General features: G+C 42.9%; 1 protein-coding gene across 1 annotated transcript in view; it reads left to right on the plus strand.

The window, feature by feature from the left end:
- SERINC5 (serine incorporator 5) overlaps positions 1-24,090 on the plus strand; it is a 107,371-nt gene extending 83,281 nt beyond the window's left edge. Inside the window, exons 6-12 of the mRNA XM_040225872.1 lie at positions 2,052-2,263; positions 3,798-3,893; positions 7,169-7,295; positions 13,387-13,453; positions 16,504-16,543; positions 17,195-17,339; positions 19,571-24,090. Coding sequence (XP_040081806.1) covers positions 2,052-2,263; positions 3,798-3,893; positions 7,169-7,295; positions 13,387-13,453; positions 16,504-16,543; positions 17,195-17,339; positions 19,571-19,718 — 835 coding nt within the window. The 3' untranslated portion in view covers positions 19,719-24,090. The remainder of the gene's footprint in view (positions 1-2,051; positions 2,264-3,797; positions 3,894-7,168; positions 7,296-13,386; positions 13,454-16,503; positions 16,544-17,194; positions 17,340-19,570) is intronic.
- Positions 24,091-27,240: the final 3,150 nt, after the last annotated feature.

The raw sequence follows: 27,240 nt of genomic DNA on the forward strand, positions 1-27,240 counted from the left end.
CCCTAAGGCAGATGAGGTGATTCAGACCAACCCCTATTGTAGTTCTGTCCTCTTCTTTTAGCATCAGTAAGCACTCTTCTTTGTTCTGAACAATCTCTATAGGTTGTTAAGCCACCACATACTTCTCCCATCCCTTTAATAATGTTTATATAAAATAATATAATCTTTACACTAGTCTCCTCTCCTAGAGTCTTTATTATAAATCCCATTAAAATTTTTACTCCTTTTCTGCCTGATTTTATTCTTCACTTTTTTTTTTTTAGAGGGGTGGCTGTGCTCCAAGGCACTGGGATCTTAGTTCCTCAACCGGGAATCAAACCTAGGCCCCTGGCAGTGAGAGCACTGAGACCTAACCACTAGCCCACCAGGGAATTCCTGCCTTCACTTTTTTTTAATGTCAGACTCTTCCTTAATCATACCTGGCATTGTTTGGGAGAAGCAGTACTGATATAGAGTCTTCTTTTCAGTGCAAGGACAAAAGAGAGAAGGTCAGCCAGTCTTTCTCTGGGTGGAGTTCAATTACTTCTCTCTCCCTAAACAGAAGATGGGTATCGGCAGGAGCTGCTGGTACCACTTGGAGAAAGAGACTGGCACCTCCGGGCTCTGTGTTTCTGGGAAAATTCAGTGAGAACTCCAGCACACAGCCCACTTTATAATACTGCCAGAACTTGTCCTGGGGTAGTTGACATCCAGAATGGGGAAGCTAAAGTCTGTGGATATTCATTTTAGTTATTGAATACACTTGAATCAAAGACTGAAGTTTTTCAGTGTTAAGAAAAAATTCTAAGCTTGAGCCAAGAATTTTTTGCATATTCAGCTGTATCTTCTAGTTTTTAGTTGGTAAAATGATTGTTTGCTGTTGGTCACACACTAAGTCGTGTCCGACTCTTTGTGACCCCATTAGACTGCAGCACCCTAGGCTCCTCTGTCCTTCACTGTCTCCTGGAGTTTGCTCACATTCATGTGCATTGAGCTGATAATTCTGTCTAACCATCTCATCCTCTGCTGCTCCTTTGTCCTGCCCTCAGTCTTTCCCAGTATCTTGGTCTTTTCCAATGAGCAGGCCTTTCAGATCATGTGGCCAAAGAGTTGGAGCTTCAGCTTCATTCCTTCCAATGACTGTTCAGGGTTGATTGCCTTCAGAATTCCCTGGTTTGATTTCCTTGTGGTCCAAAGGACTCTCAAGAGTCTTCCCTAGCACCATAATTCAAAAGCATCAATTCTTCAGCACTCAACCTTCTTTATGGTCTAACTCTTACATCCATACATGACTACTGGAAAAACCATAGCTTTGACTATATGGACCTTTGTTGGCAAAGAGATGTGTCTGCTTTTGCATATGCTATCTAAGTTTGTCATAGCTTTCCTTCCAAGGAGCAAGCATTTTTTAATTTCATGGCGGCAGTCACCATCCACAGTGATTTTGGAGCCCAAGAAAATAAAATCTCTTGCTGCTTCCACTTTTTCCCCTTCTATTTGCTGTGAAGTGATGGCACAGGATACCATGGTCTTAGTTTCTTGAATGTTGAGTTTCGAGCCAGCTCTTTCACTCTCTTCCGACCAAGAGTCTCTTTAGTTCCATGTTTTCTGCCATTAGAGTGGTGTCATCTGCCTATTTGAGATTGTTGATAGTTCTCCTGGCAGTCTTGATTCCAGCTTGTGATTCATCCATCCTGGCATTTCGCATGATGTGCCCTGCATAGAAGTTAAATAAGTAGGGTAACAATATACAGCCTTGACATACTCCTTTCCCAGTTTGGAACCAGTCTGTTGTTCCATGTCCAGTTCTGACTGTTGCTTCTTGACCTGCATACAGGTTTCTCAGGAGGCAGGTCAGGTGATCTGGTATTCCCATCTCTTTAAGAATTTCCCACAGTTTGTTGTGATCCACAAAAACTGGTAAAATGATAGGTCGTCTGAATAACTCCTTACCATGGTCCGGGATCTGACAGCATTAGCTAATAATGCTTGAAGGGTGGTAGATATTGTTGGAGAATCAACTGACCTGTCTTCCCCCCACCCCTTCCTCTTCTCCACTTCTGGAGAAACAGGACTGCAGGCACAGCTACCAACAAGCTGTGGTACGCCTCTCTGTCCCTGGTGACCCTCATTGCGTACTCCATCACCACGGGAGGCTTGATTTGGATGGCAGTGTTTTATACCCAGAAAGAGGGCTGCATGGAAAATAAAATTCTCCTGGGAGTAAATGGAGGCCTGTGTCTGCTTATGTCAGTGGTATCCATCTCACCCTCTGTCCGAGATCGTAAGTACGAGATCCATACTTCCTGTTCATATTATAAATGTCTTTGACCGTAATTTTGGAAATTATGGTCAGTTCTTTATTTACCACAGGTGGGTCAGTGATAGGAAAGGTGGGATTCCATTGTCCGCTTCCTACCCTGCACTGGGCTGAAGGTGATAGTCAGTCATGCCTTTGTCAAAGATTTGAGTATAATGAAGTCAATAAATAAGAAGATAGATGTTACTATTGTTAAATAATGTACTACAAGGAGCATTTCAATGGAAAATGCCTTTAGTGGATATTTAGCTCTTTCCTATAATCTCTTTGTAAAATTTGAAAAATGAGAAGGCTCCCAGAGGAGCTGTTTTGGGCTTATCTTTGACTTAAGACCTCTGTGGACCACAAATCAAGGACAGCGTGGTCCCACAATCAGGAAACAGGAAATCCAATCCTGGCTCAGCCATCTGCTGGCCCCAGGAGCTAGCCTTTCTCAAATCCAAGTCCTTCCTCAACAAAGCCAATAGAAACCTCTGAGCCTGATCTTGCTCATGGTTGTTTCAAAGCCAAAAGAAAGAAATGACTGAAGTTCATTATTGAAATTGAGGTTGTTATTATTCACCCAGTTCCTTTATCCATTAAGAATTTCCTAAAACATTATTGGTATTCAGATCAAAATATTCTTTGGGTTAAATTCTACCCTTTGAAATAGTTGCAGTTTGGTTTAGTGCCATTAATTGTTAAGGTGGGTCTCATTCCCATGCCAAAGAGCACCACTGGAAAGGGCCTATTTTTTACCTTTATTGGTCCTTATAATTTGATAGGTAAAGTTCTGGAGATAAATTTAATCAGAGGGAAGACTGGGTAAAACTAAATCTTTTATGTCTGTGGATGGTTGAAAATTTCACTGAAAAAAAGGTTGAGTCCTTTTTAGCGCATCTTGGTTACTCTTAGCCATCTGAACCGTTTAATTTAAATATTGTAACATAGAAGGCCTTTTCCCAATAAATGCTGAGTCCCATAGCCACATTCTTTGGCTTGACCAATTCTGGTATTTCCAAAGGTTTTCTGTCCATTGATAGATGAGAACTCTTCCCCAGTGGCATGGATTCTGAGTATCTGATAGCTTTGTGAGTCTGGAATCCAGGTCCTCCCTGTAAAATCCATCATTTACCCCACTAAGCTATGTGATCTCACAAATTAACAGTGCTGAATTTTTTCTGGAGACCTTGTGATTTAAGAACTAATGTTACAAACCTCAGGGAGACCAGGCAGTATGTTTCAGTACAGCTATAGTTATTATCAAAATAAACTGTTGGGTGAGAACTCAGCAGAACTTGGCATCTCTGAAATGGCATTTAGGTTCAGTGTGTCACTCCCTCCCCCCAAAGATTTTAGTGTTATATGAGAAATACACTATGTACCTCTTCTTACCTTCATGTCTGGGGCTCCAGGTTTGAGGGATGTTATTTGGGGCAGACCTTTTTTTTTGGTGGTGGGGGCGGTGCATATGCTTTCTCACCATTGATTTATAACATGGTCCCTTCTTGTTCTCCAGGACAGCCACACTCTGGGATACTGCAGTCGGGTCTCATCAGCTGCTATGTCACGTATCTCACGTTCTCAGCCCTGTCCAGCAAACCTGCAGAAGTAGGTAAGCTGGCCTTATAGGGAGACTGTGCTTGCAGGGTGCGGGTGAGGACTGTGTCTCCTCGAACTATCGTTTAAGTATCAGAGATGCAATGCATCAAAGTAGAGAGGTGATCTAGATTTCCTCACTAAATAGTGTCGATGCTCAACATCACTCATTATCAGAGAAATGCAAATCAAAACCACAATGAGGTACCATTTCACTCCAGTCAGAATGGCTGCGATCCAAAAGTCTACAAGCAATAAATGCAGGAGAGGGTGTGGAGAAAAGGGAACCCTCTTACACTGTTGGTGGGAATGCAAACTAGTACAGCCACTATGGAGAACAGTGTGGAGATTCCTTAAAAAAATGGAAATAGAACTGCCTTATGACCCAGCAATCCCACTGCTGGGCATACACATTGAGGAAACCAGAATTGAAAGAGACACGTGTACCCCAGTGTTCATCGCAGCACTGTTTATAATAGCCAGGACATGGAAGCAACCTAGATGTCCATCAGCAGATGAATGGATAAGAAAGCTGTGGTACATATACACAATGGAGTATTACTCAGCCATTAAAAAGAATACATTTGAATCAGTTCTAAAGAGGTGGATGAAACTGGAGCCTACTATACAGAGTGAAGTAAGCCAGAAAGAAAAACACCAATACAGTATACTAATGCATATATATGGAATTTAGAAAGATGGTAACAATAACCCTGTATGCGAGACAGCAAAAGAGACACAGATGTATAGAACAGTCTTTTGAATTCTGTGGGAGAAGGAGAGGGTGGGATGATTTGGGAGAATGGCATGGAAACATGTATAATATCATATATGAAATGAATCGCCAGTCCAGGTTGCTTGGGGGTGCACTGGGATGACCCAGAGGGATGGTACGGGGAGGGAGGTGGGAGGGGGGTTCAGGATGGGGAACACATGTATACCCGTGGTGGATTCATGTTGATGTGTGGCAAAACCAATACAATATTGTAAAGTAATTGGCCTCCAAATCTAAATTTAAAAAGAAAAAAAAAGAAAAGGACTAGAAAATGCAAAAAAAAAAAAAAAAAGTGTCCTCAACATGGGACACGAACCTGGACTTTCCTTCTCCTGAGGCTTCTTGCTCTGCAGGAAAGACATGAACTCACGAGGGCTAATGAGTTTGCTTGTAAGCCTAATCTGCAATTTCCGCTCAGAAATAATCAAATAATCAAATTATCAGAAATATTCAAGATATTTCTTTTTCTTCTCTTTATTATTGCTATTGTTTTTAGATGGTTATTAATTAACTTTCAGTGATCATTTCTCTGACTCTAACAGAGTGGAAAGAGTGTGGGGGGGTGGTTCTGCCACTTCAGTAACTTATATAAAGTGACTTACTGTTCTCTTCCTAGATGTCTTGCCTTTAAAATAAGAATGTTAATTATTATTTTAAGAAGATAATTAAGATTCCTCTTTTACAGAGTGGTTTTTAAGACTTCAGTTGAGTATGTGTATATATATGTATATGTACAGTTTCTGGCATGTCAGAGGTGCTTTATCAAGGTTGCCTATTATTTTTGTAGAGTAGTTGCAACAGATATTTGAGAACTATCAAAAGACCATTATAGGTTGTTACTGTATGAGCCCTTGAGCTTTCCCAGTAAAGGACCATATTTTCTTATTTTGATCTCCAAACTCCTTATATTTCATCTTTTTTTTCACTTTTGTGATATATAGATGTATGTATACATGTATACTCATATATATGTAAGTATATATAAATGTGTGTATGTTTGGGTATATTTTATCTTATATAAATCAAGTTAAATACATGTACTCCTTTCTCTAGAGTAGAAAATTGATGTTTTCCTTTTTTAAATTTAGAAAGCAAATGCAAAGATGTTTTTGAAAGTTTTAGCATATACATGTTGTATGTATGGGATTTGCCTTTATAGCTATTTATAGTACAATGTGAATATAATTGTAGGTCTTTTGTTAAGTATAGTCTATCCTGGATATAACTTTTTTAGAAAAAAGCTCTATAAATTTGACTTCAAGTTTATTTAAATCTAGTCTATTTAAAACTTTTATGAGTATTTGACTGTTTACATATTAATCTCTGGCTTTAACTTAATGGGGTTTTTTGGTTACAGCATTTTTCTTCTCAATGGCAGGTATCACTTAAATACAGAAAAAAAAAAAAAAAACCTTTTAATTTTGGGTGGTAGTACTTAAATAGCAAAGTTCATATTTTGGTCAGGTTTGTAAAGAAAATTTTCAGTGGCCTAAGAATAAAGATTCCTTAAGCCACAGCACACAGTTAAGTTTACAGTTTCAAGTGGGAGTACAAGTAATAATTTTAGTGCAACTTCAAGCCCATAGAATGTGCATGTTTGTACAATGGTTTGTAGCCTGTTATTTTATATTTATGTTCCTTATTTTGGGGCAGAGCAAACAGAGCCAGATTGGGTGTTCAGAATTGAAGACTGTTAGATAAAAAGTAAACAACTAATGATGGTAATGTGATAGAAATCTTTGTTATATAGCCTCTACAATTTTATTAGACCCTAGCCATTTGAGAAGTTTCCCAGGTTACAGCCTAAAAGATGTCATGACCATCCTATTACTGACAATAGAATGACTTCTTATCTGGGTGGAGGCTGTTGGCCAGACAGCAGTTCCTGCGAGTTCCTGTTTGATTGTTGGTTCGTCTCCAAGGATGATAGACACGGAGGAGGCTCTCAGTTACCTGCATGCTACCTGCTGCCCAGCCGGCCGATTTATTGTTAACTTTTACTCCCTAAGTTGTATCCGACTCTTTTGTGACCCCAGGGACTGTAGCCCACCAGGCTCCTCTGCCCATGGGATTCTCCAGGCAAGAGTACTAGAGTGGGCTGCCGTTTCCTTCTCCAGGGGATCTTCCCAACCCAGGGATCGAACCCGTGTCTCTGCATTGGCAGGCAGATTCTTTACCACTGAGCCATGAGGAAAGACCCATGAGCCAATAGTTTTTACTATTGCTCCAATAGTACTGAAAAAGAACATGACTCTTAGAAATCCCCTGGTACTGAAGACCCCTTTAGCACTAAGCTGACACCCGAGGGTCTTATTCTGAGAGGCTGCCTAGGTGGGAGAGGGTGCTTTACAGAGCAGCGATCTAATCTGAGTTAAGTTGGATGATAGAGGGAAGCCTTCGCAGTGCTGAGTGTTCACTGTTCTATACTGCATGAATTTCCCCAAAGTGAATGCATCCCTGAGTTACAGAGGGCTTTTCTAATATGGCAATGATTCCGTTTTTCTTTTCTTCCCAAGTTCTAGATGAACACGGGAAGAACGTCACCATCTGTGTTCCTAACTTTGGTCAGGACCTATACAGGGACAAGACCTTGGTTGCTGGACTGGGTACTGCTATCTTGTGCGTGTGCATCTTGTATTCATGGTAAGTTTTAGAAGTTACCTGAGGCCATCTTTGCAGACTTTAAAAGTACAAGAGGAAAATTTACGTAAGTTTTAGCAGTATGAGGCAGTCAAACAAATACCATCTGAGGAAAAGGGAAAATGAAGCCTGAAGTAATAAGGTGGTATTACAACATGAAATCTAGCTGTTTGGACTTCATTTTACATAACTTGTATTTCTTTGGGGTAAATAAAATAAATATATACTGTATGTTGCGATCCTTTAAAAGATGGTTGAGTATTACTTGCTAAAGCCCTGTTGGAGAGTAAGGGAGCACAAAGTGAGGAAGAGATGGTATGTGCCAGAATGTTTTGGCAACTTTCTACTCCAACAGAAAAAACGTTTGTTCTCTTGTTGATGGAAAGAGTACAAAGTACTCCATACACAGACATTTTGTGTTTGGTCCAGGAAAGACAGGAAACATTTCTTTTATGCTAAAACTCACATTGCTTTTAAGGAGTGAAGTCATTCCTCCAAAAGTAGGTGTGATTTATAAGCAGGCTGTGTTTTAGGTGCTTGGGGTGGGGTTTATTATTTTTAAATCTATATTAAAAAAAATACCAGAGGGAGAAGAGTAAAGGGTAGGAATCATAAGTTTCTTATTCCATTTACATGTCTCACTGTTGATCACGCTTCCCTTTGACAGTCACTCGTTCATGTTTAGGTTTTATTCTTGTGTTTTACATTTTGGTATATTTCAGTGTCTAAAAATTTCAACCAGTCACAGGCACGTTATAGTGATCCTTTGGCCAAAACTGAACCATCCTTGGTAGCTTGTATAAGTAGACTGTCTCTCTGTGCATGTTGGCATTTTCTCCTACAGCCTCTAACACCCCTTCATGCTGTAGAGAGGGACCAATAGACATTGGCCTTGACGACAGACATAGGCAGGAGAACTGAGTTTTATGAAACATGTGTTCACAGTCATGCATCAAGCTTGCAAAGGCATGCAGTGTCGGCTCTCAGCCTGTCTGTGACATAGTGGCAGCCTCTCCACACTGCAGCAAAAGTGACCGTGGCGAGCAGTTTCTGGCCTTCCATTATGATTAATTCCATACGTGTTCACTGACTCGGGCTCACATCAATGCATGTTTTCAGGAAAACCACTAAGGCACCCACATTTTAATCCTGATTCTCAGTCCTTCCTTTCCTAAGTTTTTCCTTCCTGAGTCTATTATTTTGGGGCTTTAGGGGAGAAATGTCAGCAACATGGCTAATTTTATGATCTGTCATTCACTTTTTTTCTGTATTGGCATGTAAAAAATATTGGTGATTCCAGCAAGGAGAAAGTAGGTTACTGAACTATAAATGTAGAATATTTCATTTTTAGAATAAAATGTAGTTGTATTTACATATGAAGAAAAAGTCCTAGAAGGAGATAAACCAAGCTTGTAATGGTGCTTGTATTATGTATATAATTTTTTTGTTTTTTTTTCTTTAAAAGTGTTCTTTTTTTAACATGAGCTATTGCTTCTTTTGTTTGTATTATCAGAAAAAAACTGTAAAGATATTTGATAGACTAAAATCAGATGTTTTTGTGAGTTGCTGAATGCCTAATCCCACATGATTAAAAATATTTGCTCCCTTAGATAAACTAGGGCTTAGATTTGCTATCAGTGGAAAAGATACAAAAATACTATTTAATATGGTGATAGAACTGCCACCAGTGGTTTTGGTTTGTGGTGTGTAATTTCTACCCTATACGTCGCTTTTGAAATTTAGCGGCACCTTAGCAGAAGTTGGCAAGGTCTAGTCTGAGATTCCCAAAAGAACTTTTGAAGCTGACAGCTGCTATGTAAAATCCGTCTAAATGCCAATAGCACACATTATTGAATGCTGGTAATCAATCTGCAAAACCATAGTGCTCGAAGGATGAGGAGACAGAAAACAGCAGCCACACCAAGTGGAGCTGGGGAGTAATGAAGCAGCTCTGTGGGTTGCTGCAGCACACGACATGAATATACCTCCTGGTGATATGGCAGTTGATTCCTGGGGTTTCAGCGCGGTGCTGCACAGCGAGGGGGGCCCTGGGTGACTGGTGTTTGCTCTAATAACCCACTGCAGCTCCAGGAGGAGTGGGCTTTGAGAACCTTATAGCAAGCAGCCTGGAATTCGAGGGGGCTTTGAGTTCAGCCCTAGGAGGGCCTTGAAAAGGGGAAATGTGGAAGGTGGTACAATTTGGAGGGTTTCCAATCTTGACTTCCTAGACTCAAAAAGGATTGAGAAGTTGGAAGATGTTACGAAAGGAGGCTGCATTGCCAGGGCGAAAACTGTCATTTGAAGAAGATTGCAAGAATGTCTAGATTTCTCGATAGAATCTGTAGGAAGACTAGCTGGTTGTGTGCATTGCAGAGAGAATAAGTCACCCACTTTGTTTCTTTTTTAAAAAAAATTTTATTCTTATTTATTTTTGGTCCTGTTGCTATGAGTGTGCTTTCTCTAGTTGTGGCGGGCGGCAGCTACGCTTTGTTGTGGAGCTGGGACTTATTGCAGTGGCTTCTCCTGTGGCAGAGCACAGGCTCTAGGGTGCACAGGCTTCAGTACTGTGGCACAGAGGCTCGGTAGTTGTGGCTCGCGGGCTTAGTTGTCCCAGTGCATGTGGAATCTTCCCCAACCAGGGAGTGAATCTGTGCCCCCTGCATTGGCAGGCAGATTCCCAACCCTGGACCAGGGAAGTCTGAAATCTCCCATTTCAACAGAAGTCCAAGACTGCTTGGGACTTCAGTAAGATCTTAGAGGCTCACTGTGCTGTGTTCTTTCCTAACTGGAGTATCCCCTCCCCACTCCCAACCACAGACACACAAACACACTCTCTCTCTAATGCTTCTTTAGGAGGCTCTCATAATGAACTCCAGTTTTGCTTTTTGGCTTTCTGCCCCAAGTCCTGCTTCTGTGGCACTCACTATGAGGATGTTTTACTCTTGGCTGTCTTAGCTTGGAAGTAGGGTTCAGCCAAAACCCACATCCCGGCTTTCCAGCCGAGGCCGCCCCTTCCCCTGTACCCAGGCATTATGCTGTAAAGAACCGTCACAGCCTGAACCCCGTCTGTCCAATGAGACAGGATTATGGAGTTCATCATGTTCAGTCCCCTCATGGAGTGGAATTTCCTGGAGGTCCAGGGGTTAGGACTCTGCTTTCACTGCCAAGTGCCTGGGTTCGATTCCTTGTTGAGGAACTAAGAATCCACAAGCTGTGCCCCGCCCCCTACCCCACAATAGTCAGTTCCCTCCGTAAACGTACAAGGAAACTGAGATGTGGAGCCTGCTCCTATATGTCTCACCCAGTTACGGAAACCTTTCCTTCCCCCTCCTTCGCTGAAATATTGGGAGAGACATGTTCATAGTCATTTTTCTTTCCCCTGGGATGACTTGGAGTCAGGTCGTTTTACTCAGGTGGACCCATCAGCTGGGTAACTTACATAATTGCATTATTAGGAGGCATTTGTGCTATAACATGTTTCTGGCTATTTTAGTTTTAGCTATACTTAAGAGAAAAGAAAATAAGTATTTTTTTTCAGCTGTCTAGGAATTTGAGTACAAAATTGGAAAAACTGAGAATCTTTAGTAGTGGTCAAACAACTTGCTAGTTCAAATGGGACATTCACAGCAATATGGCAGACCATTTGGAAATAACTGAAAGATTAGTAAGATGGCATTGGAGGGACTAGTTGAAGCTGAGAAAAGTTGGCACATCAAGGAGGGTTACCTGTACTGTTGGTGTGGGCTGGACCTGCTGCCTTTTTTTTTTTTTTTTTTTTTTTAATGAATTGGGGGGTATATTTTTGGGAATCCTGTTACTCCAGACCCTGTCAGCTAGAAATCTTCATGTCTCTGCATCAGGGGTGTGTTGAAGGCCTCTTCCTACAAACTCTGGTTTCTCTTGGGAGCTGAGTCTCCAGCTCTGTGTTACACTGGGAAGGAAGTTGAACTGGATCACACCAAGGCTGAGAATAGTCACGTGATCTCTCAAGGGCCCTGTAAGTTGGTCAGGGGCAGAATCTGTGGTCTCCAGCAGGAAAGTCTGGACGTGTTGGCTGGAGATTTTCTGTGACCTAGTGGAGTTTGGCCAGTTCCAAAGGCAGCTGAAGCAGATATGGAGGGACACCTGCATTACAAATCTTTCTTCCAGTGTGCAAGGGGTTCAGAGCTCAACAGAGGTTGGCAGGGCTTGGGGGTAGCAGGGTGTTTATATTTTTTCATTGTCACGGCAACAGAAAGATGCTACTGGCTTTTAGTGAGTGAGGGCTCAGGATAATAATCAAATAAGGTTACTAGACAGTTTGTGTCCAGTGAAGCTCTGCCCCAACCAAATGCTGTCAGGCTCCTCCCACCCCCACAGGAAGTACAGGGTTAAAGTCACTCAGGCCTGAGCCCTGGAAGGGAAGAGGTTATGGATAATCCGGGAATTGTCTTGTGCAGACCAGATGGTTCTAGTAATAGTCAGAGTGCAGACAGTAAGAATTTCCCAGGCTTTTAAAGAGTTTGTAAAAAACAAAAGCAACAGTATTTTCTCAGTAATTCTAAGAAGAGTGTTTTGTGGATAAAGGCTATGACTGAATAAAGATCTTATAGTTACATTTACTTACAGAAGTCCATATATATGATGAACTGATTATAAGTATTTTTAGAAGTAAGAACAAAAGCTCGTGCTCTTACTATCCTCCGATGATGAAAGTAAAGTGACAGAGGTGCCAGGACCAAAAGTTGGCTTTTCTGAAACCATCTTATTCCCGAGAAGTTAGGAAATGGAATATTAAGTCATGCTCCTTTAAAGAATAAACGTCGTCTTTCAGATGAAAATTCCAGATATTGATCTTTTCCTAAAGTTAAGTCCCATGTCCCCCCATGGAAACGACAGACTGTATTAACTCATAATTCATATGCGCAAAACATAGCACCTTGAGTGCAGGAGCCAGGTGTGTGTGTTTCTTGGGCACACAGCCATGGAATTGTTTCTGTCACTCCTCAGACCAGGCTCAAGCCAGGAAGTGGTAGTGGAATGGGCCTCCATTAACATCCATCTGTTCAAAGCAGAATTGAAAGTGATGCTGTTGGACTTGAGTGGACAAAAGAAATGATGATCTTGGATCCCAGCGGACCTTTTTATGAGGGAAGCTTTCTATTGTTTATTTGCATCTCATTGATCTCTTCTCTCCTTGGGAAAGTGGATGAAAATGAGTCCAGAAGACAGTGTTCCCTTTGTGGTTTATTTGGTTGAAATGAGTCTGGAATTGCTGCCTCTCCACTAACAGCTCCCACCGTCCCACCCTCTCCCCTATCCCTGGAGTGGCAGGAGGAACGGGATTGCTGTATGACTCACCGAGTTCCCAGTGTGTAGAACAGGGCCTGACACAGGGCACACCTTCAGTAAACATTTGCTAAATGAATCCGTATAGATTATTCATGTACACTGTATATTTACACATAGAAATGTGCTTAAAATGATCCACACCCCAGGAAAAAATAAATGCCTTTTTGTACCTCTGTAAGCCAGATTTTACAACATTTTACCTCTCTAGGCAGGAGGAAAGTGGCAGGAAGAATTTTTTTAAATGACATTGATAGCTACTCTATACTGAATTTCTAAATAGAAAAGCTTGTCTGTCCAAGGCTGATTATCACAGAAAATTGTGATGACCTTTGCTTTTCATGCCCTTGAGTTTTATCACCATTTCTGGCTTCTTTCATTGCTTTTGATCTCTTCTACGTGAGACTAGTCAAAAGGAGGGGAAATATAAAAGTGAAATATGAAAAGTATGTTGGCATTTGAAGGAGGAGAGGCAAAAAGCCAAAGTGAAAACCAAAATAACAGGACCGAAAGACAACTTTTTTTTTTTTTTTAAGCTTCTGTTTGCATAAAATGGTCTAATGCAATCCACAGAAGAAGATATCGGTTGTCGAGTTGGTCAGCCAGTTTTGGAATAAAGCGGGATATTAAAATAGACAACTTTTATTTAAGCAGAACTGTAGGTTAGAGCGAGCCTCCTGGGAGTCCTGGCCAGGTAGCTCTGCCCTTCTTTGACGCGTTATGTGACATGTTAATATACTCCGCTGACCTTTCTGTTTTGTCTTAGTTTGACATCAACTACAAGATCAAGTTCCGATGCTCTGCAGGGCCGGTACACAGCTCCCGAGCTGGAAGTAAGTTCATTTCCTTTCCTTTATCTCGGAAGACCCATTTTCCAGGAAGGCTTTTTATGTCTTTACTTGCATCTTTAGTGGTCTGCATCCCATGATCCCATTTTCTTTACTCAGGAAGGGACATAATTCCTGTACGGAAAAAGAAATGTCCTCAATATATTATAGGATTAAAATAAACGCTGTTGATTTTTCTCCAACAAATTCAGCCTCTGGCCACCCCACTCCCACCAGAGGCCTGGGTAGCTTGTCAGTCTGCTCTCTGCTTTTTTCCTTTGTCGTAACAGAATGTATGTGGGTTGTTTTAATTTCTGATCCCTTCCCCTAGTGTGTATCTGTCTGTGTTCTCCATACATGCCACGACTGTGAGGTCAGATGGCAGCTATTGGAAAGAGAAGGGGAGGGACACCCTCTCTGTGCGCACTGCTGGGCACTGTCTGTATGTGAGCTTATTCCTTGCAGCAGCTCCAGCACGTGGGCGTTTCATGGGGTGAAGAATAGCAAACAGTGAACAGAGGCCTGTCGGTCAGCAGAATATCTTTTTCTTTCTGATGCAAAAGTCCTTTTCTGAGGCCCTTGGTGGAACATCCACTGAGGTCACAAAAAGTCTAATCAGATGGAAGCAGCCAGAAAGAGACTCCTCCCTGACTCCAGGAATGGAAAGAAGAGGCGTTTCCAGGGACGGATAGGACTTGCTGTGTTCTGAGCACTGCATCTGTGATTTCATCTTCAAAGAAACCCAAGGAGGCTTTTATCTCCATTTTCCATCAGGGTGGGGACAAACAGAAAAGTCAAGTCCTTTAAACTTGGGATTCGCCAGCATGTAAACCATGTAGTCATGCTCGAGTCGGTGCTGTGTTTCCAGCCACTGTTGCCCAAGATCCAGCTGCTATCTGCCGGCTCTGCTGCTGACCCTGCCTGGTGTCCGACCCCTGGCTGCCTTTCCCTGCATGGAGGAAGAGCCCTGGGGTCTGTCCAAACACGGGCGCTTTGCTCTGGGAATGGACCTCCCTCCACCTGACCTGGAAAGAGCGGACCGTTATGAGGGGTTGTCAGTCTGCCAGGAGCATTCACCAGTTCTTTCTGTCTCTTGAAGGAGCAAACTGTACTGAGTCTGAATGGGTTGCTGCCTATTCTTCAGAAGAGAATGGCTCTAGAAGGCAGGCAGTCATGCTCACCACTGACTGGGTGACCCCTGCTGAGGCTGGACCGCTCTGGCTTCAATATCCCTATTGTGTACAGAGTTAAAAGTGCAAAGAACAGCAAGTCTCCGCATTAGATTTAAGAGAATGTTTTTCTTCTCATTCCGAGGAAAGAGCCCAGTGTTTCCCTCTGAACCGGAGCGCACACAGGATGGAAGTTGGTTCACCAACTCCTTGCATCACATTTCACAGGATAGACCTTTGAAAGAGAGAGTCAGTCATTGCTTGTGGTAACTTAAGCTTCAAAAGAACTGGGACCCCAGCATAACATGTCTTGGGCCCCCTGAATGAATTAATGAATCTTAGACTATATGCCTTGATCTAAGATTCTGTCAAGACCAGTCCCTCTATGACAAGTTTCCTTGACACAGGAAGGAAAAAGGGCTTGGCTTTGAGGGGTATAAATGGGACAAAGGCTTGGATTCCCACGTCCTTGCCCCCAGCTCTCTGTTCTTTATAATAAAACTATCAAGCCAAGAGGCATTGAGGACCCAGCACTTCCTAGACTGTTCTGGTATGTGTTGTGTTTCTTATTCTGTTTACCAGAGTCTTTCTGGAATCAATGTAGTAATTTTTCATAAATGCAATTTAAAAAAAAAATTAAGTTTGTTGTCTTGAGTAGGTCAGAAACGTGGTACGACGTTTGGAAGGAGCCACCCCCTGCGTTGCCGTCCCTGGTACCCCTGCTTCCCTTAGGCCGCCAATTCAGAGTCTGATTCTAGTAGCAATGTGGGTGGGCCTGCTGGCTCCAGATCCCTTAGTTTTCCCCTTTCTGAGTCTGTCGGCTCCACCATCAAGATATCACATACTGCCTGTTGCCCCTTGTGAAGCACAGACCTGGGAGTTCCCATCCGCCCAAGTTCCTGTCCCAGCTCTGTCACTAAGCTTGTTTGGTGACTTAAGGCCAGGTCTTCAACCTGGCTGACCCCAGTTTCCTCACCTAAATGCTGGATAATGATCTCAGCCCCTGGCGCCAAAGAAGATCGAGTGGAGCAGCAAGTAGAGCAGAGCACCAGGAGGGAGCTCCCAGAGGGAGGGGACCTTATCTCATTCACTTCATGTTCCAGGCTGAGTTTTCCAGAAGTGGCCACCAGGGCAGAGCCTGACGTGCAGGATATTTATTAGGGAGGCTTCCCTGGGTGGCTCAGAAGACTGTAAAGAATCTGCCTACAATGCAGGAGACCAGATTCAATCCATGGGTCAGGAAGATCCTCTGGAGAAGGGAATGGCAACCCACTCTAGTATTCTTGCCTAGAGAATCCCCTGGACAGAGGAGCCTGGTGGGTACAGTCCAGGGGTGTCAGACATGACTGAGCAACTAACACTTTGACTTTTCAACACATGCGGAGGAGGGAAGGCAAGTTGAAGGGCACTACAGGCTGGACAGAGCCACTGCTCACCCCACGGGTGCTCAGAGCAGATATGACCCATCAAAGCTGTCCCCCAGGGGTTGTTGCTGCACCTTTACACCTCTGCTAGGAGCTCTTATCCTGCGTGGGTTGCCCAGGAAGGGCTTGCTTGAGGGTGGGGCGACTCCCAGCTAGGGCAGAACCTGGAGCTGCCAGCCAGAGGCTTGCAGGGGTTGAGCAGGCACTAAGGGGGCACCCTGGAAGGGGCTCTGGGTGGCTCACCTCCATGTCCTCATGTTTCCCATCTCACCAGCCCCCAGACCATCAGGGAAGAACAGACACTTAGTAGAACCTTTCAAAGGGATGAAGTGTGCAGTTCTGGATTTGGGGTGTAGTTCAGATGGGGAAAATTTGGCACGCAGATGGCCTTTAGTTCTTAACCGATGTGGAGATGGAAAAGCAGAAAGCAAGCCTCCTGACTTGATTGGTTTTGCCCTCACAGGTAGCCCGGTGTTGCTTTTGCTTCGGCTCTGGGGAAGAGGGTAAGTGGACAACATTCCATCTGGGCCTCCGTGATGCCCTGCAGACCTGTACCACTTGTCTGTAGGCGTTTGGGATTTAGGCACAAATAACTTGAGTGGTAAGAGGAATTCCTTTATTCCAGAGCTGGTTTATCGTTTATATACTTTACACATTCTTCCCAAAGGGTCTTTGGAATTTGTGTTGGTATTCTGGCAGATGAGGAAAAGTTGATATTTTTGGCTCATATTTATAACTTAAATTACACAGTACATTTTTGAGGAGCAAGAAGTACATTTTTTTAAAGGAATGCAAATTTGGAAAATTTCTTTCATTCAGCTTCCTCTTCTTGAACTGGAACATTCCAGGGGCTTGAGAACTTTTGCTCTGCTGTCACTTTCTTCTGAATTTATAAGAAGTTTTCTGTGTTTAAGAGCTCTCTTCCATTAAAATAAATGTGCCAGTAGGTAACTCATCCTATTACAGAAGGTTCAGGGGTGAGGTGGGAGCTTGGGGCTTATGGCATAGATGAGATTGCCTGAGGGTACAAATGGTATTTGACAGCTTTTCTACTCAACAGCCTCTGGGTTGGAAATTAGGAAGTTTGGCTTTGCGAAAGTGGTAAGCATCCTTGTGTTCACTCACGGAGCTTGTGCTCACTTTGTGGTTCACAGACGCTGAAGAGAAGCGGAATATGAAAGAGGGCCCACGGGTCATTTATGATGAGAAGAAAGGCACTGTCTACAGCTATGCCTATTTCCACTTCATGTTCTTCTTGGCTTCCCTCTATGTGATGATGACCGTCACCAACTGGTTCAAGTGAGTGGCCCCTCGTCTTAGATGTTTCAGAAGTTAATTTTTTAAAACATCCTGTTCTTGACAGCCTGAAAATCAGACCTCTTGAAGTTAATTAGCCTCTTCTCCAAGACCTGCTGCACTCGTCTTCCCAGAAACAGTCCAAGTTCCTGACAGTCTTTTGGCATACTTTTAACCCTGGAAATTGGTGATGCTTACTGCAGCCTTAAGAAAATAGGAGGTTAATAGCATATGGACAGTCTGTAGCACATAGTAACAGAAATGGAAGAAGAACTTAGAATTCTTAAGCAATCATCTGGCTTTTAGAAAAGAGATGATACTCTTTTTTTCTACTTTGTCTTTTTTTTTTAAACACTTTCATTACAAAAATTTGAAACATCTGAAAAAAAAAAAAAACAACTAATATGTAAGTATGAAAAGTAGCATGGGCCCTCCACCCCAACTCCATAACCACTGCTAATCATATGATGTGTTTCCTTTCATTTCTTTTCTGTGCATTTATAAGCCTATATAATTTTTTTAAACATAAATGTGATTACACATATTTTCTCCCTTGAGGGTTGGGGTTTTTTTGTTTGTTTTTTTTTAACTTACATGATGAGTCTGGCTTTCCCTGTTACTACATGAAGATTCTTTTCGATTCCTTTTGTATCTTTCTTTGATCCAGAGTTTCTGTTGGATCATAATTTGGTGTACATTAGGATATACCTAAGGTAGTCATTAGAATAACTTAGGATAGATATTTGGGCTTCCCTGGTAGCTCAGTTGGTAAAGAATCTGCCTGCAATGCAGGAGGCCCCAGTTCAATTCCTGGGTCAGGAAGATCCACTGGAGAAGGGATAGGCTACCCACTCCAGTATTATTGGGCTTCCCTTGTGGCTCAGCTGGTAAAGAATCTGCCTGCTGTGTGGGAGACCTGGGTTTGATCCCCAGGTTGGGAAGATCTCCTGGAGAAGGGAAAGGCTACCCACTCCAGTATTCTGGCCTGAAGAATTTATTTAGACTCATTGTGCAACAAACATATGAGTGGCTCCTCTGGGCCACACTGCTGTGGGTGGCAGGGCCTATATTCTAATGCAGAGGCAGATAGTTCAATTCAGTTCAGTCGCTCAGTCATGTCCGACTCTTTGCGACCCCATGAATCGCAGCACATCAGGCCTCCCTGTCCATCACCAACTCCCGGAGTTCACTCAGATTCACATCCATCGAGTCAGTGATGCCATCCAGCCATCTCATCCTCGGTCGTCCCCTTGTCCTCCTGCCCCCAATCCCTCCCAGCATCAGAGTCTTTTCCAACGAGTCAACTCTTCGCATGAGGTGGCCAAAGTACTGGAGTTTCAGCTTTAGCATCATTCCCTCCAAAGAAATCCCAGGGCTGAGCTCCTTCAGAATGGACTGGTTGGATCTCCTTGCAGTGTGCCAGGGAATTCCTGGAACATTCTGGCTTGGGAAGCTTAAAAAAGGTTGGAGGCAGAAAATAACAGATATCAAGGATGTGTTAAAGCTGGAGCCCTCTCTCGCTCCTGGTAGGTTGGTATAGGCACTTTGGAAAATAGTTCCTCAAAATGTTGAACACAGAGTTATTATATGATCCCTCAATCGTACTCCTAATTATATACTCAAGAGGAGAAAAAAACACGTCCATGCAAAAGCTTATACACAAATGTTCATGGCAGCATCGTTCATAATAGCTCAGTGGAAGCAACCAAATGTCCGTCAGCTGACAAATGGATAAACAAAAGGTGCTATATCTACACAATGGAATATTCCTCCACGACAGAAAGGAATAAAGTATTATTACATACTACAGCGTGGAGACACCCCAAAAGAAATATGCTGAGAAAAGCCAATCACAAGAGGCCACTTGATTCCATGCCCGGTGACATGTCCAGAACTGGCTAAGCCATACAGACAGAAAGTGGTTAAGTCATGCCAGGGGCCAAGTGGAGGAGGAAATGGGAGGACAGCTAAAGGGCGCAGGGTTTCTTTCTAGGGTGATGAGAATGCCCTAGAATTGACTGTGGTGGTGGTTACACAAGTCTATGAATATAATAAAAACCGTGTGCTTTAAGTGGGTGTGAATTATATTAATATCTGAATTGTTCTAGGGAAAAAAGAAAGGCTGGGGTTGGGGTGGCGGTGGAAGCAGGGAGGGACACACTTAGTGGGAAGAGCCCTCTTCACCACCTGTTCTCTTCCTGCTCTGACCACAGCTGGGTCTCTTGTTTCCACAGCTATGAAAGTGCCAACATCGAGACCTTCTTCAGCGGGAGCTGGTCCATCTTTTGGGTCAAGATGGCTTCCTGCTGGATATGTGTTCTCCTGTACCTGGGTACGCTCATTGCCCCCCTCTGTCGACCTTCTCCGCAGTACTCCGTGTGAGGATCTGAGCAATCTCCTTGGTTCTGCAGCAGAAAGTGATGCCCTTGAACAAATATCCCAGGAGTCAAGCAGTGACTGGTACTTTGTGACAAGCTGGCATTCCCCTGGCTGGCTTCACTGGGTCTGAAAAACCTTCAGGGGAAGAAAAAAAAAAAAAATCACTTGATTCGCTTTTTGTAATTCTGAAATTCAAAAAGAAGCTACCAGTTTGCCCCTAAAGAATTGAAAATTTCACCTAAGTTGATGCTGAGTGTTTATAGATTTTGTATGTGTTTTACCCGTAAATATTGGGATAGTGGTCAGGCTAGTATTTCCCTTCAGCGTGTTTTTACCAAAACAGAGTTTGGGGAATGACATCTTTTCACTGGGATAAAAGCTTACTTTGTGTGGCCTATTACCTATCCCTGAAAGAGCCATGACAAAATCTGGAGCCCTTTGCCCCCAGTAGAAGGCAGACCCCTCAGAAGGCTCCACACCTCAGCCTGCAGAGCTCCTGCCCACCGTCCCTGGTATTTATTGGCTCCAAGAGGAAGCATCTGCTTTTCATTCCAGCCCTGTGCTATCTCCGCCCAGCCCCCACACGTTTCCCTTTGAAGTTGTGATGCTGGGAATCACAGGCTTCACTCTATCCTTGCCCTTCCCAGAGGTGCCCTCATCCCTTTGGGTTCAGCATCTACCTTATAATGTGAAAAAGCACAATTTGCCATCACCACCCATGTGAGTCCTCCCCACCAGATTGCCACCACTTGATCTGAGTTACTGCCTTAGTGACTTGCTTTGTAACTCAGATCAGGCGGTGATGGAGTAATTTTACCCTTACTCGTGGTGGTGTTCACGTGATGATAGAACAATGTTCGTGTTGTTTTCTTTGCTATAGTTCTTGTTTGTGGGTTGATAGTCATGATACTTTAGGACCTTACTTGGGAAGTTGCTTCTTGACGGAAGCCTGCTGCACCCCTCTTTCCATTACTGAAGTCAACCAGTTTCTCTTCCACGCGAGGCCTTTGAAATTGTAAAAGCAAAAGGGCTTTTGTTTTCTAGCTCTGTAATGTGACCACACCGTTAATGTCCCTTAAGATTTTAGGGGTAGATTTGCTAAAGTGAGAATCATAGGCAGCACCTCAGACAGGGCTGACCAGGTAAGGCCTCCAATTATACAAGTTGTAGAAGTGACCAGACATACTTAGAAAAAAAGGTGGGTGGGATGGGGAGTTATTTGATTAAGCCATGAGCAAAAGCCACAGAAATTTCCAAAGTACATACTCCTAAGGTGACACTTAAGAGAGGTTTGACTCTAGGCAGCTGTGTAAGAAGATCTCCATTTTCAGTGTTGATGCTCTCGTTCTCGTCCAGGGAGGAGTTTACGCAGTGGAATGTCCACCGGAGAACCCAGTGGAGACACAGTGGGGACCCGCCTTTTAGTATTTCATGCAGGATGGAAAGAATCCTCTCTGCACGTCGGGTCCCCCGTAAGCTGGGCTCCAGGGTGCCAAATGCTGACCTGGGAAATTAGTCCCACTTTTCATTTCCACTCACTCCTTTGCCCTCCTCTCAAGAAAATGGGGGAGTTGGGTGGATGCAAGGGGCATCCAGTGGATGAATTCCTCCAGAAACTTGCCTTAGTTACAGTGTTGGAGATTCACTTTTTAAAGGCACTCACTGTGTGTGTGGAGAGCCTTGTTTTGTACATTTGATCAAGTTCTTCCCCCCCACCACCCCCCGCCCAGATCAGGAGCTCTTCAGACTTGGTCCAGAGATCTTCTGTAGGCACAAAATGAGTGGTTGCCGTGTGTGGCCCACAGGGAAGCCCGTGGGGGTGGGAGCTCTGTGGTCAGACAGGTGGCAGTAGTGGGTGGTGTGTGTCACAGCACCCTGGCAGGGGGCACAGCAGTGGCTGGTGCAGTGACAGGCTCTGGGTAAGCGAGACTGGCTTTACAGAGATCAAGAGGACAGGCAGGTCAAGAGCTGGGGTGCTGTCAGTAGCTGGTTTTGTTGTGTTTTCTTCCTGCTAGGGTCTAGCATTCAACTCTGTGACTTTCGAGCTGGCCCTTCCCATGCAGAAACTAGGTCAGGGAGACACAGAGGAAAGGACATCGCCAGAGGCCGGGCTTCCTTCCTGAGCCCCTCTCTCCCGCAGCCAACCCACATTTCCCAGCTGCTTAAGACTTGGTTGGTGCCTGATAATGTTCCTTTCTGAAGGTCAGTCTGACACAAGAAGAGTTACAGTCACTCTGATTTTTATTCTCAACTGAACATTTAAGCAGTTTTATTCGAATGATCAAGAGAGATGTGGACGTTCTCTGAGGACTAAGGGTGTATAAATAAGATGTTGACTTTAATGATTATTAATTGTAGTAAACAGTACTCAGGTGATAAGTCAACATTCATGGGTTTAAAGAGTCTATGTTTTTGTGCTATTATGTTTTAAAAAACTGGAAACACAGTGCCAATTGCTTTGAGTTGCTATTAAGGATGATGTTCATTTGATAAATTCACTGATAATCTTTTAAAAATAATAGACTTTGCTTCCTACAACTTTTTATACATGGTTTAAAAAGTGCATTCTCAGAAGCTGCTGGTCAGATTCCTTTAGCGATGAGAGCTGAAGATTTTTTAAAACTGTGTGTCAGCTTCCTCGGTGCTGTTCGTCCGATGTGGAAATTTTTTCACTTCTCATTTTCATGAGTAGATACACATAAATAGAGGAAGGGATTCTTCTGGGGGTGTTGCTGTTTGTGTCTAGATGTGTCATCTGACTGAAGACCAGAGACTTGCTCATCAAAGGCTTTTAGAAACCCTACTTGGTCCTTAACTGGGTTGATTTTTTTTTTTTTTAATGCTGGTTAGTTGGTTTCGTTTTTGTCCTCACAATTTCTTGGGAAATGGCTTGAAAGAATTGTTTGCCAGAAGTCCTTGGAGCTCCTTTGTAGAGTAGATGGGCTGTGTACATGTGGGCTGATGAAGGTTGGGGTCCCTGGGGCTTTGGGATTCTGGTGGCCAGTGAGGGCGCTCCCACACCCCTTTGTTTATTTCCAGTTGCTCAGAGATGCCTTCACTATGGTTGACCTCTGTGCAGTGCTAATTCCCCCCACATTGTCTCTTTCTGCCTTTTTAAGATTATTTGCTTATTTATAATAATTTTGGCCAGAAATTTACTACCATTGGTGCTTCCTGTTACCCTGCAAAGGGAATTCCAGAGCCTGTATGCATTTATGCTGCCTAGGTCTTTTTCTCCTTTGATTGCCTTTCTAAAGAGCATCTCATTTTGGTGTACATTCATGTCCTACTTGTCTTGAAAATGAAAGGGGGTTTTAGATATAACTAAGAAGGATGTGATCTTGGGCCAGGATCCCACATGTCCAGAGAGCACCTTGGGCTCTCCTTCATTGAGGACGGCGCCAATACCCCTGGGTTCATGACGTTCTTTGTAGGGTATTCTCCTTGATTTACTAAATCCCTCTGGCTTCGTTCTTAACTGTGTTTCCTGCCATCCTTAATATATTTGTAAAGCCTCAGACATTTTAATCCAGTTTTGTATTTTAGGCAGAGATGTGCTCTCTAATATACTCGCTTAGCAGGATACAGATCTTTTGAATTAATGCTAACCATTCTAAAGATTTCTCTCTCTCTCTCTCTTTTTTCCCTTCCTCAGTAAATCATTTACAGAAGTGTTCATTTTGAGAGGATGAAGTATTTGGCTTTTACCAAAGAGGTGTTCTTTTTTTTAAAAGCAAAATCCTTTCAGCAAAAACTTAACTTGGGGAATGGTGGATTAAGAATGCATCTGTCCACACCCACTTCTGTAGGTGTTAATCATGTTTCTGTGAGTACAATGTTGGAAAGAATTCTTTAAGGTAATCCTTTGTGGTGAAGGATCCTGGGAAATTCTCTCAGGTAAAGAAAGCTTGCAGCAGATGGGTAATATATGTCTTGAGAGCTATTTATAAGAAATTTAAGGATTGTTTTGTTTTCCTTTATTAAAGATTTAAGGTTATTTTACTTTGAAAAAAAAAAACTACAGAAGTTTTATAGTCATAACTTTGTTACTTTAAAAAAAAAAAACTTGTCTGAAATAATTAGATGTAGCCAAATTATGTGGTTATGTTTTGCTGTTAGAATTTGAAAATGTAGTATGTGTGGTAATCTACTGTTTGAAATTTACAATGGTCTCAGATATGTTTGAGTTTTGGTAACTTTTAAAACTAGTTACTTTTTTGTTTTAAGTCGCAAAGGCACCTATGGGTTTATAATTGGGGTTTTTTTGAGTGCTAATTTTTCTCTGAAGCAGCCGAAGTTGACCAGTCTTTTTCCTAGGTAGAAAACTCAAAACTTGTAAGCTCTGTACTTTAATAAAATTAAAAATTGAAAACTATGTGTTTTTTTTTTCTTCTTCTTTCTATTGAATATATTTATAAATAAAGTCTGCCAGGTACCATTTTCCAAAGATGTCTTCAAATGTTAATTCAATCTCTCTCAAGTTTCATAGAGTCTGTTCTGCTTCTAGAAGATACAAAGGAAAACCCAAGTTTTTTTGTCTTCTTCCTTGCTGAAAGCCTCTACAGCCTGCTTTCTTCTTCTTATTATTATTTTTAATTACTTTGCTGTGAAGGGTCTTTGCCGTGGCGCTCAGAATCTTTAGTCATGGCATGCCACTCTTAGTTGCTGGACCAAGGATCAAAGCCGGACCTCCTGCTTTGGAGCATGTTATGTGACAATACTCATATGTTGGCAGAAGCCCTCTTATCTAACTGAGATTAGGAGACACTTAAGAGTCTTAGAAATCTTCTGTTTAGCCAGAGGATTTGGCACTTCCTTAAATCTTTGAGATCTTAATAAGAGGCTTTATCTTGACCTTGAGGCTACATTTTTACTTGTGGCATCTTAGAAATGATAAGTAATTAATAAAACGGTGTGGTTGGAAAGATATTTCATTGAGTGTGTTTCAGTGTGGTGTTAAATAAATTGTTCAGTGTGATCCAAAATCCTGCATGTATGAACTCCTTAAAAAAAAAAAATTCTGGCACTTGTTAAAACAGTAAGACTTAGGAATTTCCTGGTGGTCTAGTGGTTAGGACTCAGCATGTTCACTGTGCGGGAGTGGGTGGGTAGGTGGGGGGACTTGGGCAGTGAGGGCCGAGAAATCAACTCAGTACAAGGATAAGTGGGGATTGACAGCCAACAAGCAGAGGGATGAGGTGGTTGGATTGTTGGGTGGTATCACCAACTCATTAGACATGAGTTTGAGCAAGCTCCGGGAGACAGTGAAGGACAGGGAAGCCTGGCATGCTGCAGTCCATGGGGTTTCAAAGAGTTGGACATGACTGAGCGACTGAAAACAAGAAGAGCAGAGGGAGGGGATCCAGTAGATGGAAAATTACAAGAGGAGACCTCGGGTAGAGACATTCTTTCTCAAGGTAGACAGGCCAAGTGTAAGCAGACAGGGTAGGGGGCCCCCCAAGAAAGAACCAGGCATAACTTTAGCAACAGAAGCCATTTTAGGCCTGAGCTATTTTGTGATCTAAGCCTGCCACAGTGCCTGCCCTTACAGAGGGATAGGTCTCAATAGTTAACGATATTAAAGGAACAAAAGAAGGTAAGAACTAGTAACTACCAAGACAAGCAGATAACCTAACTTCATCAGAGACACCATGTCAGTTGTAAAGACTCCCAGTTCTGTTTCAAAAGTCAGGATTAATCCAAAGCACGCTCTTGAGTTGTTTTGCAGAATTCAACTCCACAGGAGTCCTCAGCCATCAGATTAACTGGGACCTAAGATGTAATGGGCTTCCCAGGTGGCACAGTGGTAAAGAATCTGCCTGCCAATGCAGGAGACACAGAAGAAGCACGTTTGCTGCCTGGGATGAGAGGATCCCCTGGAGTAGGAAATGGCCACCCACTCCAATATGCTTTGCCTGGAAAAGTCCGTGGACAGAGGAGCCTGGTGGGCTGCAGTCCATGGGGTCTCAAAGAGTTGGACACGTCTGTAAACAGGACACACATAAGGGATGATGATGATTTTTTTCTGATCCTCATGACTCCGATCAACTACAGCCTGGACTCTGTCAATTGTTGCCCCAATTCTATGCCATATTCTCCTCTGCTCACACCCCTTCGTGAATACACATGTCCCCTTAGCTTAAAACTTGGCAAGTTTTTGTGTTCAGGGAAACACTGCTTTGGGAAAGATCCCCGGTGTTTTCCTTACTTGCTGCAAGTGATAATAAATCCTTCCTTCTCTCAGTCTTGGGCTTGTTTGTATCTTTTGGCTGTGAAACCCACCAAGAGGCAATCCCAGTTCCTGGGTAACGAAAGGACTTGAACTTCAGATAGCAAGGTCTTGCTGAGCCAAGGTTGTGCTGCCCTGGCAAGGACAGAATGGATGTGAAAGGCTAAGGTTGAGACCTGGTCAAGAAGGGAGCTCAGAGGAGCCTGGTTTGGTCAAGGAGACGGACTTGGTCAGAACACGCACATTGTGCTCGCGTGCTCGGAGAAAATGCACCCAAAGCGTATGTGCCTGTTGTTTTGTCCCCACCCTCCGTTTCCTTCATATTTGGGGAACTGTTCGCATGGTTGTAGCAGGAGCAGCTATTTTCTTTCCATATAATTGTCATAGCTACAGTTAGTTGATTCAGGATTGGACTTTTCATTTAAGTTGGGTGATCAGCCTCTGGAAGTTTGGACTTGAAGTGAGGAGTTGGGGAGCTTAAACGATGTTATTAGTGTCTGGTTTAGGTGTTACGGACACAGGGAGAAAGCCAATTTGTGAAGATCTGGGATTAAAATGGATGTGCAGAGGGGCAAGTATGAAAGAGGGGAAGGGTGGGGCAGAAAGAATGGTCTTCTGGGTTTTCAGGGTGTTCTTAATGTTCCCCACTCAAATCCCGTTCTGGTGCCTCTGTTTGAAATAGCAACAAGAGCAATTGTTCATTGAGCACTTGATGTATGCCTTGTAAAATTCTCATAATGACCCTATGGAAATTACTGTTCTAACTTTAATTTTAAATTGGGGGGGGGGGAGGCAAACTTTTCTTAAAATCCTTCCTGCAGATATTTATTTATTTATTTTTTTACACAGGTGGCCAAATCTGACCTCTTCCCACCCATCTTTCCCATGTCCTTTACTTTATCATTTTCCATCCCTCAAGGTTTTCCCTTTTAGGTCAGTTTTTGCTTTTAATATGCAGAACTTCCTCTTGGTTTCTGTGTTTGCATAGGTATATCAGTAAGGAATTGCCTCTGAGTTATAACAGAGTGAACCTCAGTGTCTTAAACACATGGGATTTTGGTTCAGCATCCCAAGGATGTCAGGCCAAAGGTTACTGTGAATTTCTGGCTCTTTTGTGAACTCCAGGGGTTACTTTGCAGATTTATCTTATTTACACTCCAAGCAGAAGAGAAAAGTACATTGCATATTTCAGCACAGGAAGCATAAAGGTCTGAAATATCTTGTTATTGCCAGAAAACAGGAAGAATTTTAAAGACCCTCTGATGACAAGCTAAATTATGTCCAATAATAACTATT

Source organism: Oryx dammah, unplaced genomic scaffold, assembly GCF_014754425.2.
Source record: "Oryx dammah isolate SB20612 unplaced genomic scaffold, SCBI_Odam_1.1 HiC_scaffold_26, whole genome shotgun sequence".
NCBI classification, from domain to species: Eukaryota; Metazoa; Chordata; class Mammalia; order Artiodactyla; family Bovidae; genus Oryx; species Oryx dammah.